The sequence below is a fragment of the Hylobates moloch genome, unplaced genomic scaffold (assembly GCF_009828535.3).
Source record: "Hylobates moloch isolate HMO894 unplaced genomic scaffold, HMol_V3 SCAFFOLD_3, whole genome shotgun sequence".
NCBI lineage: Eukaryota > Metazoa > Chordata > Mammalia > Primates > Hylobatidae > Hylobates > Hylobates moloch.
Genome location: NW_026652278.1, coordinates 42,185,959 through 42,202,505, shown reverse-complemented (window position 1 = coordinate 42,202,505; position 16,547 = coordinate 42,185,959). Strand labels below are relative to the sequence as shown.

The 16,547-nt window shown below is 31.2% G+C and overlaps 1 protein-coding gene across 2 annotated transcripts in view; it reads left to right on the top strand.

Moving 5' to 3' along the window:
• HECTD2 (HECT domain E3 ubiquitin protein ligase 2) overlaps positions 1-16,547 on the top strand; it is a 97,712-nt gene that overhangs the window by 59,163 nt on the left and 22,002 nt on the right. The window contains exons 7-14 of one of the 2 annotated variants that reach the window (XM_032136947.2): positions 2,733-2,778; positions 4,594-4,703; positions 6,133-6,281; positions 6,807-6,930; positions 9,273-9,369; positions 12,455-12,562; positions 13,622-13,754; positions 14,677-14,765. In XM_032136947.2, the coding sequence (XP_031992838.1) occupies positions 2,733-2,778; positions 4,594-4,703; positions 6,133-6,281; positions 6,807-6,930; positions 9,273-9,369; positions 12,455-12,562; positions 13,622-13,754; positions 14,677-14,765 (856 nt within the window). Of the gene's footprint in view, positions 1-2,732; positions 2,779-4,593; positions 4,704-6,132; positions 6,282-6,791; positions 6,931-9,272; positions 9,370-12,454; positions 12,563-13,621; positions 13,755-14,676; positions 14,766-16,547 lie in introns of both variants that reach the window. The other variant, XM_032136942.2, reaches the window with a different exon arrangement.

Below are 16,547 nucleotides of genomic sequence, written 5' to 3'. Positions count from 1 at the left end.
ATTTACAACAAAGCTGTATAACTTGAGATTTGTGACCTCTCAGTAGGATCTATAGATGGGCATAAAAAGATCTGGGAATTCATTTAAATTGTGTGTAAAGTTTTTTCTATGCAGATATATATGCTTTACAAAAATGGATTGGGTACTTACATCAGTAACCTAACTGAAATAATGAGCATTAAATTTAGCCTTGGGCTTCCTGGTAGCCAGAGTGAAATTTTTCTTATTTCTAATATAGGGACACCTAAGGCCAGCTACTAAAATATTTTTTTCTCTCAGAACTAAATATTAGATTCTTATATAAGGAATCATGGACAATTTAATTGGTAATGTTTTGAACCATGAATATGCATAATATAAAAATGTACTTTTTAAAATACATATTTAAATTTATATTAAAAGTATATTATTTAAATAATAACTTCTATTAAAGCCAAAGAAATGCCAAGTCTAGTTTAAAAGTAATACCTAAGTAGAATTCTTAAATGTAATGTTACATGTACCATATATATTTTAATAATATTTTAATTGTTCTGATTTTGAAAGAAATTCATGCTTATTATAGAAAATATAGAGAAGGCAGAGAAGTATAAAGAAGAAAGTATCAGTCTGGCCAACATGGTGAAACCCCGTTTCTACTAAAAATACAAAAATTAGCCAGGCTTGGTTGCACAGTCCTGTAATCCCAGCTTGCTCAGGAGGCTGAGGCAGGAGAATCGTTTGAATCCTGGAGGCAGAGGTTGCAGTGAGCCAAGATCATGCCACTGCACTCCAGCCTGTTGAGCTGTTGAGAATTTCTGTCTACTGCCTTCACTTTTTATATAGCATATTCCTATTATTGGTTTTTTATATATCTCAAAGATAGTGACTGGATTTGCTTGGACACTACTATTTTAATGTATGTCTTTGTATTTTCTATCTGTAACATAAATTTCAGAATCAATAGAGCGAGACTGTCTCAAAAAAAGAAGAAGAAAGTAAAAAATGTTAACATTCTACAATGTTTTTCTAGTCATCTTTTAAAAACAATTAAAATCATACTGTATAGTTTCATGTGACTTTTAACTTAATGGTCTTTTTCTTAGTTTATTACTCTAGTAATTTGTTTGCATTTTCCTTCTTAAACCACACTTTTAATGTCTGACTAATAACTTAGAATAGGAATGTACTGTAATTTACCTAACCGTTCTCCAAGAATGGTTGTTTATGTGAATAATTCCACAGTGAACATTTTGTACAAAAATCTTCTTTTCTGAGCATTTATGTAAAAAATTTTTTAGAAATACTGCATTTTTTAAAAATACTACATTTTTTAAAAATTTTTTTAGAAATTACTGCACCAGAGTATAAACATTTTAAGACACTTAATACATTTTGTCAGATTTATTTACAAAGCAGTTATGATAATGTATACTTCTAACAGCAGAGGGCCTGAGACTGCATTGGTATCTTCTTTTAACAAAACTTGGCCTAATTTAATAAATGAAAAGTGGATCTCATTTTTATGTACTTTTCCTTAATACTAATAAGCTTAACATTTTATCATTTGTTGCTATTTTTATTTATCCTTTTATAAGTTTTCCACATAGTTTTGCCATTTTTTATTGCAGATTTGCCTGATTTTCTGTTAGAAACTCTTGCTTATTATAAGAAAATTGACCTTTTTGTATTATATTTTCCTATATCTCACATTTCAGAAAATCAGTTACTAGCCTCAAAAAGAAGAAACCCCTGTTACATCTCAGTTAAGTGTCTGAGGACTGAAGGGTTAAGGCCAAACTGGGAGTTAGCTGCTTCCTGAATATTATAGTAAAAATATCATTTAAAAAATTCTAAGAAATCAAACCTACTCATACAATTTATTGTGCATGCCTGATAATTTATGCAGGCATAAATGACCTTGCCAAGATTATGAAGCTCTAGGTAGGATAGGAAAGGACTTGGAGGAACAGGTGATATATACAAATAGATCTTGAGCAGGCAAGAAAGAAACACTCGTCAGCATAGAGAATAACAAAAGCTTTAATATCTGGGTTTTGTTTTTCAATCCAGGACCCAGTTAGGAATTATGAATTGCATCTGGTTGTCATAGAGGTGAACCATTTTCAATTGAAGAAGTTACTTCCAGATATCTGTGATGTACCAAATAGATCTTCAGCAGGCAAGAAACGCTCATTAGCCTTGAGAATAACAAAAGCTCTTGGTCAAATCTGAGACTATGAGAATTCATATTAAGATGGAAAAAATTACTTAGTTTTCATGGTTCTTTCCGTTAGAAGCATACTGGATGTATTTAAAGTATGATTTGATTTACAGACATTTCTATGTCACTTTAGGAATGAACCTAGAAACACAAGCATATTTTCTTTCTTTAATACATAAATGTTCTTAAGTAAAGATTATGCTTTATTAAAACAAAAACATAAGTATTCTAAAACTGATTTTTTTTTTATTACACTCCTAACTACTTCCAGAGTTAATCATATTTACCTCACAAAATGTTATAGCCTAGTTAGCTCAGTCTTTAGTTATCTTCAGAATCAGCCTAGGAGAGGCACAGAAGCACTTGTATTTTCAGCGTATTATGGACTGTCTCAATAATAATGCATATTAATTTAATCCTAGTTTTTGGCTTTTTTCAACTCAATCTTCATAGAAAAGTTTATTGGTCTTTTTCATTAGATGCTATGAGATTAAACATTCATCTATAATTATTCTTGTTTCTTTTTCAGTCCGCGAACAAAAGATGATCTTAGAGCATATTTTATACTTTTACAGGTAAGAGAACCAGAACTTAGTTGAAGTTGTCTAAGTCAGATCTCAATCTCTACATGTATATGTGAAATGATATTAAATATTAAATATCATTTTGGGCAACATGATTGATTCTTTTTAGAATTATAGTTACCTGTAACCAGAATATTTTTTAAAAAGTAAGATTAGTAAGATTAAAAGATTAGTAAGATTTTAAAAAGTAAGAAAAATAAGATTAAAGCCATAACAAATAAATAATAAGAAGCTAAATTACATGTGAGATTAAAATTTTGATTTAGTTCCTGCCAGAGTATTCAGGAACAAACAGAATGGAAGCACTTCTTCCTCCTCCATTCAAACCTCTTTCTTGTAACTAGTTTTAACAGGCTTCAGGATTTTCTTTTATTTTCCCATCTAGTAGGTTTTTCACTTCACTATGTATTTTTCAATAACTTCAATTAGAATTCTTACAGAAAGATAAAAGGTTTTTTTTAACTTGTTATAAAGCAAAGATGATGAACTTTTTCCTCTTGATAGATACAGATTAATAGATACAAAAAGAAATTAAGATCCAGACAAATGAAAAGCAATTTTTACTTTTTATTATTTTTTGAGGAAGAAATACATTATTACCATAGCTAGCATACTATTAATACATTTGCATTATTCTTTACAATTTATAAAAGTTGTCCATGTATATTATCTCATTTAAAAGTAAGGAAAACTCTATTAAATAAGTGTTTAGTACAATATTATGATATTATAATATCAATATGTCTAGTGAAAGAACATATACAGGGTAGGGATAGAGAAAGTGAGGAAAGAGGAAATAGTGGAAAAGAGGGGGGAAATGACCAAGAGGTAGTTAAGAAGAGAAATGTAAGGAGGGAAAATAGAGAGGTAAGAGGAGAAAGAGCCAAAACTCAAGAATAAACGTATGTAGAGCTAGTAAAAGCTAGAAAGATGACATGAAGCTCAGATTTTAGGTGAGTATATTGGTCAGCCGTAAGCTCTGCTCATATTTTGTTCTTCTCAAGAGCCATTACCAGATGAAGTTATCAACTGAGGTCAGTCCCAGATTTTGAGTTGTTCTGTCAATAAGTCAGTTTCGAAAAACACATGGTGCTTTCTTATTTTTCACAATTTCAGGAGGTTTTTTTCAATAATATTTATTTTTTCCATGATGTGCTGGACTGTGCTAGAATTTTATATTTTGGAAACATAACTGAAGGTTTTGCTTGGTTTACAAGTATTCCTTCAGTGTCCCTTTATCATTTAAAAGTTGTCAGAAGCTGTATGTGGTTCTCCCCGTGTTCTTTGTGATATATGAGGCTAACTCATTTTACAATGGCAAAAGTTTCACAACCAGCTTTTACTTCATTTTTCTAGCTTTTAGTCAAGGAACACCCAGGTTTTTTGCTTTTAATTGGATGATAGTGGTTGGTACCGTTTATGAAGGCACTTCTTATGAAGGTGCTTTATATATATTCTCTTTTTCGATACTCAAAACAACCCTTAAGATAGAGAATATCATTCCCATTTTACAGATGAGGACATTGAGAATCAAAGTGTAAGGAACATGCCTAAGGGCATATGGCTAGTAAGTGGTAGAATTAGCCCTCAGACCCAGATCTGTCTTAACTCCAAAGCCCATGCTCTTTTCACTGTATAGCCGCAGTGTAAATGAAAGTCTCTGTTAATTAAATAACAAATAGGTTATTGTTATTTTATAATCTCAAATTTTGTTTCCTGAATTTACCACTTACTTATTAAGCTTAGTGTCTTTCCTTTTACGTGTTAACAGAATTTTAACACAATTATCTTTAATATCTTTTTCAGAATCCTCAGTTTAATAACACATCTACGTATGTCATCTATGCTCACTTGCTACGACAGATAGCTACCTTAGTGGAAGCTGACCATCATTTCCTAGTTCACTGGTTTAAAAAGTAAATCATTCTATGATATTAAGAACTTTTATAGTCTCACAGTTTTAAGTTTGGTATTAGTAATTTTACAATAAAATATGTTTAAATATTTTCAGGTCTTTAGAAATGGTGCTTATATTCACAATGCTTCAAAAGCCAGTTACAAAAATCTACTTTAGTACTACATAAAGGATAATTAAAAATCTGTTTTTAATGTAAGTAACCAATTTGTTTGCACAAGCTGTTGAGAATTTCTGTCTACTGCCTTCACTTTTTATATAGCACATTCCTATTTTTGGTTTTTTATATATCTCAAAGATGGTGACCGGATTTGCTTGGACACTACTATTTTAATGTATGTCTTTTTATTTTCTATTTGTAAATTCATAAATTTCACCATTATTTAAATGGCACTTTCTCCTTACCTAAAAATGTCATTGTAAAATATAGGCTAGCCATCAATATCAATTTGTAAAAGCATAATACTTTTTTCACAGAACTATACCCACATGAACAATGACTTCTCCATGACTGATAAAAGTAGAAAGGCAAAATATTTCCAAAAGAAATTTTAAATGCAGTAAATTATCATTATTCATAGTAGTTATATTCTATAATGTCACCACAAACATGGAATTAATAAATACAGAAACATTGCTTCAAGGGGAAATACAGGGTTAGGTTCCTGTGAGCCTCTGATCACATTTTTGTCAGCCAATCAATATATAACTTTGCTTTATGAGTGTTTTTTTTAAAGACACACTTCATTTAATAGAAGTCATTGATTCATTATCATTGAACTCATGGCTAGCAGCACTATAACTCATGCCTGAATGAAGCTTCTCTAACATACATATTTTCTCTGTAGGGCACATCACAACCTTCTTGTTAGGAACACTAGACAGCATTTTAGCACTACACTTGGCCATTTTGAAATTGCAAAATCACCAACAAAAAGCACCAAATGTGAAAAACATGAAGCTAAATGGATTGCATAAAGGACACTTGCAAAGAGAGAATATTGAGCTAAAACAAGGCAGAACATCACTTTGACCTCAGCTGGGAATGTGCATGTCAGGAGACTAACATTTTTCACATGTCCCCAAATGACCATGAAAACACAAGTATTGATTTGGGGATTAACAATTAAATTTTACCAAGTAGGCAAATTTGGAAATACATAATCTGTGAATAATGAAGACTGAATATTGAAAGTCTTTAAAATGTTTGTTACTAACTTTATAGTAATTTTGGTGTTTATTTCTCATTTAACTAAGACAGTATTCAAGGTAAGATTTTGTATCTTTTCAAATGTTTGGCAATTTAAGAAATAGAATTTAGGGGAATAGTCTAAAATTTTGTGGCTTAGGATGTAGTTTAATATCTAATAGTTAATTTTGGAAATAGAAAATGTGAATTTTGATTGCAATTATTTTGAAATCTTTACCAGATTGTCCCAGAAGAGGTTCAAACAATTGGTAGAGAGATTGCTGCAATTTATTTCTTTACGGTTGTTTCCTGCAAAGCCTGAAGAATTTCCACCTATAACAAAGTGTTCCTGGTGGATTCCATCAGCCGCTAAAGTGTTGGCTTTACTTAGTAGGTTTTTATTATTCTATCATTTTTTTACTTTTTTTTTGTTACATATTAGGGATATTTCTTAAGGATTTCAAAAGACTATAGAGGCATTCTTAAATTTTAAACCATTTCTGTGAAGGAAAGAGTTGTAATTTATTTTCTACTTTGATAATAGATTTCATAATTTATAAGCATGAAAAAAGCTTTATGTCTTTTAGTGAACAGTGTTCTGTATTATGGCAATTAAGTGCATATTAGCTAGGACCCTAGGAGAGAACACACAGAAATAGGAGTAAATGGCCATCTGCATATTCCCTTTAATACTATTATAATCCTCACCACAAGTTTTTTTTTTTTAAGCAAGAAACTATTGGCTGCATTTTAACCACAATTTTTAAATTACCCTTTTCATTTGGAGCTACATTTATTTAAAATAGGAGTTTCTAGGTCAAGGCTGTCTTGTAGACATTAAAATGATGTTTTTATTATTAGAATGAATCTTGTACATGTTGGAAAAAGTCTTTATGTTAGAATTTATCTTTACAGATACTGCAAACAGTTTAGTTCACCCTCCCCTTATTCCTTATACTGATTTCTATAATTCTACATTGGATCACATTGATCTCATGGAAGAATATCATACTTGGCAAAACTTTGGAAACTCTCACAGGTATGAACAAAAGTTCCTTTGATTATCCACCTAAATGAAATACTATTCAAAAGAATGACTAGATTTTAAGTTTATATAAAGTTTACACATACGTTTACATATAAATGTATAAATATAGTTCAGACAGTCTTGAAATACCATTTTAAAGTATTTTTCTGCTACATTTTGAATTTATGTACACGTGAATGTGGTTTTGGTTTGGTTAATAGCATCTTTTCAAGAAGGGAAAGGTTCTATCTTAGTATGCAGTCTCTTATCTCTTACTATTCTATGCACAGGGGTCAGCAAAACTTTTTCTGTAAAGAACTAGATGGTGAATATTTTCAACACTATAGGTTACACAGATTCTATTTTGCTATTTTAGCACAAAAGTAGCCTTAGACAGGATGTAAATGAATAGATATGTCTATGTCCCAAATGACTTTATTTACAAAAACAGGTTGTAGGCTATATTTGTCTCAGGCCCATGGTTTGCAGATGCCTGATCTAATATATTGATCACACACAGACACACACATACATTCATTTCTCATTTCTTCTGTAAGAAAAAGTGGTTGTCCATTAGGTGCAATATAAAAAGAGTGGATGTTACAGAGAAAGGGCCTTACCACAGCTTATTTATTATAATAATTAATAGATTTGTAAAACAGTCACCAAATTATTTAATACACTGCACTTTATATCCACACTTCTAGTTTGGATTAAACTAGCAAGACTATTCCAAACATAATTTATCCTCAGGTCATGAGATGTTCAGGAGATTGCATTTAATTGTAGAGGAATCTGAGTAAAGAGATACGGTGTGGATATAAGTAACCTCAAAACCCCAGATTAGTTTGTAAATTGGTTAAACTTTTCCAGGGACCCTCTTTATCAGAATTGGCCTGAAACATAGAATGGCCTTCTGGACACATCTCAGTTCACATCTGAACACTCAGAACTGAGTAAGAATAAGAATTTAAGTTCTGGGCACCCTAGTCCCAGATGGATATTTTCTTGGCAACGTTTATTTTGCAGAGATACTTCTTCCTTCCATTTTAATGTAATTGTAATGTGTCGTAGATACAACCACAAAACAATGCCAAGAATTATTATGCATATTTCACTGACAACAACATCTTTTAATATAGAGCTTCCTCTAACCACTGTGCCACAACACTGGTGTACCAAGAATGAGTTACATTAGGGTTTTAATCCTAGGATCCCATCAACCCTTGGGTAGCCAGCCTGAACCTAGAGGGGAACAGGAGCCCTATGGCAAGTGACCTCTGGCCATGAGCAGCCTCATCTGTTCATTTCAGTGTGTCATTCACAAAGTGTCATTTCTCTTGTGCATAACAAGGGAAAGGTTGAGAACCCCTGTCCTAAAGTACATAATAAAACTAATATATATCTTACTGAGTTCATTGCATTTTCTTTTTATTTCCAATATTTTTGTTAGCATTAATGATTCAAAATAATTATACACCAGCGAAGAACTCTTAACTTTTATTAACAATTTTGTCCCATGGTAAAAGCCATCTCACTTTCAGTTTACACTAAGGCTATATCCATTTTCCTAATAATGCCTTTTTTCTCAGTGGTCACAGTTGTACCACCTGACTATGCTCAGAGGGATTCCAGCTGTAACTGCTAGCTTCATTGTAGTCACTTTGAATGGCAGTCTAACTCCTGAAGTGGCTAAATGCATTTATCTCTGTGTAGTTTGTGGCTTTTGTGTGTAGCATAAAATGTTCTAGCCCAGGAGGGGTTATTTTCATAACCTTTGATTATAATGTGTAATTACAAATACGTACCATTTCCTATTACCACACCATTAAATATATACTAAATGTAACATACATTTCTGATTTCTTTTTATTGGCCTTAAATATATTACTTTACTTTTTACATACTGTAGTTATTGTTAGATTTTTTCATTTCTGGAACTCACACATCAGAAGTCACCATATAATGATGGATTCTTATATTAATTTTGAGCACCTGGGTTTTCTGTACTTCTTCACCAACACTTCTCCCTCCTGGTTCTGGTGTTGGCCATGTTGTTCACAGGTGATGATATACAATGAAATTATTTGTATAGACAATGTAAGTGGTTAGCACACATTCAGAACCTTTGATGTAGCTTCTGCAGAGAAAGGTTTGCACATCTAGTAATGATACATTCTTCACATGGCTGTGAGAATTAAAAGAAATTATACACATACAATCATTTTGTATATGGTAAAACACAATCTAAAAGTAATGTTTTATATTGCTACAAGGGGTACCTTAGATTCCCTTAGTATCATTTTGTTAAAAATACACCATTTTGCTTTTTCTTTTTTTCACTTGTTGAGCAGGTTTTCCTTCTGTCAGTACCCATTCGTTATTTCTGTAGCTGCAAAAAAAATCATTATTCAAAGAGACTCAGAGCAACAGATGATAAACATCGCAAGGGTAAGTCAGCTATAAAAACATATTTATGCTGACTATAATCAATATAGCAAATAATTTAATAAATAATTTAAATGTCTTGTGAATTGTTCTAGCATAATCAGGAATGTTAAAGCAAAATTCATGTTATACTCACCCAAAAAGTGCTTAAAAACTATTTACAATTTGGGAGACAAGATAACTCTCATTTCTTCTGATCAACTTCTTATTATATTATAAATATAGTAGAAAGAGTAAATGCTTCTCACAGATTCAAATTACTGAGAGCTTGTTGGACCTCATTTTGCAGATACCATACCACCAACCTTAGATAACCAGCACAGCATTGAGAACTGCGGTGAGGCAGAGTGTCATTAGGCAAACCACTCAAACTACTGAAACATTTTCTAGGTTTTATGAAAATCAGAAACAACTGAAAAATTAGAAAATGTAACAAAAAGTGTGTCTTAGAGAACTGAGAAATACGCTCAAAGAAGGTGAAAGATGTTTTATTGGTTCTTAGGAAACCAAAATGCATGGAGACCCAAAGAGGCTGGGGATAGCAATCAGACTGAGTTTAGGCAAATTGTAGAGCAGTATGAAGTTATCTCTCAGTCTGTCCTTACCACTTCCTATCCCTTGTGTTTCAGCTCAGCACAGTAATGTACTTTATCTAATAAATATCAGATTCAGCGAGGTTTTTCTGTTAGAGCTCTAAACTATATGTTTAAGTGGTTATGTATTTCAAACATCTGCTTGTGTTACATGATTGCTCACAATTTTAAAAGAGGGAAGCTTGGCTGTGGTCTTCTTAATTGAAAAAGAAATGATTTCCATCTTGTTCAAGAGTATAAAAAGAATCCTAAAGCATAAATTGTAATACTTCAAAATGCTATAAAAAATAAGAATGTTTATTCTTCAGTAATTCAGTTCCCAGAAGGTGAGTATTTCTTTCTATCACAGAGAAGGACAAAAGATTTGAGTAACTGGTGACATCCCAAAGTCATCTTATACTGAATATGGGAATATTAGAAGAAATTTTATTGCCTATGCCCATCAAGGGAATTCCAAAGCCACACTACCCCCCTGAAGAATGAGTTTAAACAGGTATATTCAGCACCAGAATTGTTACTTGATCTTGGGTAGATATTGGCTCAATGATTAGCTGTATAGCTACTCATTCTGACATTTTCTGTTAGTTGTACTCATACAATGTCATGTGCCTTTTTAGTATTTTTTCACCTTGGTCTATGATTTTTTTATATTTGTAAGACAAAATCTACAGTGCTTTTGTACATAACAGAATGAGCTAGTTTGTATTAAACTAGCAAGACTAAACAGTTTTTTCTGTGTCACTCACAGGATATCAAATATCTTTTTGTGGAATTTTTCTTCTACTTTAAAGAAGAAGAATGGCAGGTGTAGACTCTGTAACAGGCTAAGTTTTCTACAGAGCATGCAAATGAATGAGTAGACACTTGACATTGAGAGCTAAGTGGCATTATCAGTTTTTTATGGGTGTTTCCCAACATTTTAACTCATAAATTGCCATATCACTTGGAATTAATGACGGGTGACTATTTTGACACAAGGACAATCTTACAAATAGTCAGTGTAAGCAAGAGCTTATATGGTACAATCTAAATATACAAAACTGGTTTCCTAACCTAAAATAAGTTCCTCAGTCACACTGTCGAGAATTGTATCATTGTTGGGTTATTTTTTCATTTGGAGCATTTTCCAGTAAATATGAATTCCTGATGGGAGGAGTAGCTACTAATCTTGTTTGCCATTAGCATCCTAGCATAAATTTGTTTATTAGTTATTTCCAATGTGACAACTTCCCAAGAGCTAGACTGGGAACAGAAGATAGGAAAAGATAGGAAAAAACAGTCTGTAACACAGGATACTATGCTAGGAATGCAGACTTCTTTGATAAGTGAGGACACAGAAATAAAAGTCTGTTAATAGCATTTAGCACTGTATATGGGAGAAATGGAGAAGGCTCCAAATTAGTGTTTTATTATAGTAATCTTCAAAATCATAAGTAGCCTTAAATTGTAGATTCGTGATACTAAAATTTTATCTATTAAAGCAAATTGCTGCATGTATTTAAAATGTCTGAAATGTTTATCTTTAATCTGCACAATAGTATTCATTGTTACCAAAAAAGATATAGTCTAATAAAGACTATTTAGATAAATATATAAGCATATGGATTTTATATGACAAATGACATATATTCCTTATAGATATTTTTAAATATTTTTTTACCTATTCAGTGCTTATATTTTGAAAAACGGTGACAAAAGAATTTTGAGTCACTCATATCTCTATCCCCCAAGCAAAGCCATTAACATTTTAGTAAATTTTCTTTTGATATTTGTTCTATATTATCTTTAAAAGACAACAGAGTTGAAATAGTATTGTAAACACAGTTTTATTTCCTACTTTCTTCAGGTGTACCTTCCTTGTACTATTTACATAGTTTTCATGACCATCATTTTTTTCATTAGTTGGATATGTACTTAAGATATTTCTAAAGTTTTGTTTTTATAGATAATGCTGTGATGAACATTGTACTGTATAAAATATGTTCTAAGTTAGAATTCTCAGTGGAAGGATTATTGGGATAAAGCATATGAATGTTGTTATGCTCTTTGATACATATTGACAAGTCACTTTTGTAAAGTAGACTAATTGTACCTTTAAAGAAAATTCAATATCTAAAAAATCCTAAGTCCAGGTTTATCATCAGGAATGTATACCTTGTTTTGAATGTTCCCATTTTATACTTGTATTTATTAAACAGAAAACTTTGCTATTTAAGAGATGAGACATACGGAAACTGTGATGCAACATTTTTTGTTATAGAAGGTGAATTATTTTTGGTCCTCTACTTTGGATCCCCTTTGGTTATCATTGTTACAAAATGAAATAATAATAAGCCATTTTCACAAATCAAAATGTGTATAATTGATTTTTATAAAATTGTTTATATAAGAAATGGCATAGATAATAATTGTTATTTTTACTAAAGTGTTTAAATGTTTTAAATGAAATTATAGTCTAAGTAAAAGCAAAACTGTTTACTTTCTTATTTAATTAGCAAAGTCTGGTGGATAAAGTTTCTCGAAGACAGAGACCTGATATGAATATGTTATTTCTAAATATGAAAGTAAGACGGACTCATCTGGTTAGCGATTCACTTGATGAGGTATAACTTATTCCAAAATGATATTAGTTAAGGCTTAAAATTGTATAATATGATTTATTATAAAAATCATAGTAAGCTTTTTTATTTCTGTATGCCAATAAGTGTGCTTCCTTAAATTTTTTTGAAGATCTTGTTGCATACCAAGCTTCCTTAAAGTTTGATACCATAGTTAAAATCAGATCTGTATTCATAATTGTCTTATATTCATGTTTGTATGTTTATTAATAGTTTGTTAATTCCCTAGAAAAGGATTTGATGTAGAACACTTAAATGAGTAATTCATGTTTCTTAGTATATAACCTAGATTCCAGACCCATCTTTGTTCCTGGTTATGTGTGTAACAAGTCATTTAACTTCTTCAGGTCTCAGACCCTACACACTATAAAATTAGAGGTCTGACCTACAGGGTGTATTGGATCTATACAGGTTCTAACATACTTTGATCGCATTTTCATGTATTATCATAAAAAATCCTTCAGCTAGATCTTAATATGATTATTAGAAGATAATGGCTGATTCAGCTATGTGATTTATTTATTTATTTTATTTTTTATTTTTTTGTGACAAGTTTTATTTTGTCACCCGGGCTGGAGTATAGTGGTACGATCAAAGCTCACTGCCGCCTCAAACTCCTGGTCTCAGGGTCTCAAGCCATCCTCCTACCTCAGCCTGCCAAGTAGTTGGGATTGCCAGCTCAAGCTACCACACCCAGCCCTAGTATGTGATTTTTTAAAGTTTAGCATTGAAGGAGAGATTTAAAAAAAAAAGAAATGAATTATCTTATATTGTGCTAAATTAAAAATTTGAAGGCAGTAGATACCAGGAGGTAATACTTCGGGTGAAGTACCTGACCTCTCTAATTCTGTTTCCTGATCTATAAGACATAGTAAACACCTAGCTCACACAGTGTCTGGCAGATTTATTGGATAAATGGAGGGATGGAGTTTTGTAGCATTGCAAAGAAGTTAAAGACTGCCTAACACATTTCCCAGAATTAAAAATGTTAATTCTATTTTCACTGCTCTTTGTTCTCCTCTACTGTATAATTTCTTCAAATAGCTAACCCGGAAAAGAGCCGATTTGAAAAAGAAGTTAAAAGTTACATTTGTAGGGGAAGCTGGTTTGGATATGGGTGGTTTGACTAAAGAATGGTTCCTTCTTCTAATTCGCCAAATTTTTCATCCAGATTATGGTTAGTATGTAATCTAATTTTTATAAACTGTGTTTCTTCATAAGTGTTAGAGTCAAGTAGTCACCCTTATTTTTAACCTCTTCTATGATTTTACAGACTTTTTGTCGATCATAAATGTTGAATAATTGTTTAAGGACTGTTATTTACATTTTAAAAACTCGTTTGACCGAATTGTTGATCAGTTGATTCTCTTACTGGGAATCCTACACAAAATGTATCAAGATTAAAAGTAAACATTTATGAGGAAACATCCATATCTTTTCTGAATAAGTCAAATGCATGAAAATTTGTCATTGAAATAAAAAACATTTGAAATTAAAACACAAAACTATAGTTTGCTCTATAGTAACATTTAAAGCCTCTTTCATTAATGGGTCATTTTAATAAATAAGAATTCATGAATTAATTTTTTAAGAAAAAATAAGGCTTTGAAGTTTTTTATTTTACAGAAACTACCTGTATAATCCTTACTATCTGTTAAACTTTTCAAAGGAGAATTTTCAGTGTTTTCCTTATTCTTTAGTTTTCTTTTCTATATGTGTATGTGATGGGAAGTAGGGATGACAGTGATAAATCGAAGTCTCCAGATATCCTCAAAATTAATCTTGATCATAATTTATAATCTACGAAACTATACTGTTTATAAAGTTATCTGATTAATTTAGTTTCTATCTTTCTACCCTTGGTTCAGGAAAATAAAATGTTCTCCCTATATATTTAATAAATATATTTATATTTGCTGAGATTTGCAAATATATAGTCCCATAAATAATCCAAAATTTTTAACTTGAAAGATGGTTTGTAACAGAATTATTGTTGAATTGATTAGCTTCTAATAGATGAGATGTCATGTACATGTTTACCACTTTGATTTTTTTAAGTCAATCATGTTAATAATAAAATTATTTGTGTGTTTTTTTAGGCATGTTTACATATCACAAGGATTCACACTGCCATTGGTTTAGCAGCTTTAAATGTGATAACTATTCTGAATTCCGATTGGTTGGAATTGTATCCTTTACACTTTCCACTAGGAGGTGCTAATAGATTAGAGATTTTTAAAGATTTTATCTGTATTTTAGAAAACTGTTTTCTTTAGCCATTTTATCCAAATTAAATATTATTGTCAAATGTACGATTAGATTTTCAGTAATCTTCATTATGTGTAATATATGTCAGTAGACTTAATTAATTGAAAGAAATGAGAGTTTGATTTTTTCTGAAAACCTTATCTCAAAATAAAAATGGTTCTTTCCTATTTCACATACAATTGAAGTTATCACTAATTTAAGGCATTTTTAAAAAAAAATCAAAGTATTTCCCATTTATAATGAAGTATTTTTTTCTGTTCTTTCACTTTGTGCTCATTTCCCTCAGTTTACTGAATTGAAATTGGGGGAATTAAATCTAGTTCTTTAATATGCCTCCAAATCCTGAAACATAAAGGAAGCATCCATAAAAATTGAATGGAATGGGAATATTTAAAGCATATAGTATTATTTTGTAGTATTTTCTTAAATTTTATAAGTCCATTTGCAATCCTATGATTCCTATCAGGTATATTGTAGAGGGCATTTCTGCATTGGGTAGGAGATTGGACAAGATGCCTTCTACATTAGCTTTTTAGATTCCAAGAAATGTAATTGTTTGTGGAAGAAAGGAGGGAAGAGTAAATAAATAAGCACTGGAGATAAGAAAGTTTAAAAGGGGTGGGGGGGAATTCTTAATCTGTTCTCAGAGTCAAATGACCATATGGCAGTAAGTACTAAGGAGTTCTGAGAAGGAAAATATACAATGTGTTTCTCCCAGAGAGGATAGACATTTAAAAAATGGAACAATTACATTTGATTAACATATGGCTGGTGAGAGTGGTGGGACATTATAAGCTGAGAGAATGGTGAGAATAAAAAAGGCTAAATTGTGCTGGGCTTGGTAGAGAGCAGCAGCAAGTGCACTGAAAGTTATGGAAAATACCATCAGAAAATGAATGAAGAGCATCTTTGAATGTCTGTCTTTGTTACGTCTGTTGGAATAAATTATGAGACATATATATGGAAACTGAGAGACCAGATTAATAAAAGAAAGGGTAGTAGGGAACAAACTACACATTGAGATAGTAAACTCAACTTGAAATTTTGTATATATTGTTGTGTCCAAAGGTCCAAAGTGCTAAATTCCACGAAGAGAACAATGCTTAACAATTCTGAGACTCCTGTTTATATTCTAGTATCTGCAGTAATCATTTGTTGAATGTTTCATCTTCATTGAAGGGCCTAATCATTGATGCTTGTCACTGTACTATGAGCTATTTATATGTTCATACATATATGTTTGTTGTGATTTATATTCACATATCACAATTTAGATTTAGATGATATTTTGACTCTAATATTTACAATAAAGTATTATAGCTTAGTTATATTTTTAAGTGATACTATACATAAAATCATGAAATTGCTCATTTTTTTTTGCAATAGATGTTAGTTTCTATTTAGTCATTACCCAAAAGAGCATATTAAGCATGTTTAGATATTCTATATTTCAAGTTAAACAATTAAATCTAAAAATTATAATTGCTACTCTCATTATTATGTGTGTTTATCACACACACAGATATAAAACCTATAGAAAGCTAAATTGATGCTGTAAAAAGCATAATACTATATAGCAGAAATGTGAGATGAGAGTGGATTGTGGTCAGGTAAGGGGTTGGGAACTGAAATTTGAGAAATAACCGGTATATGAACATTGAGAAAATAGAGTTGGTTTCATATATATCTCCAGTTTTAAAAT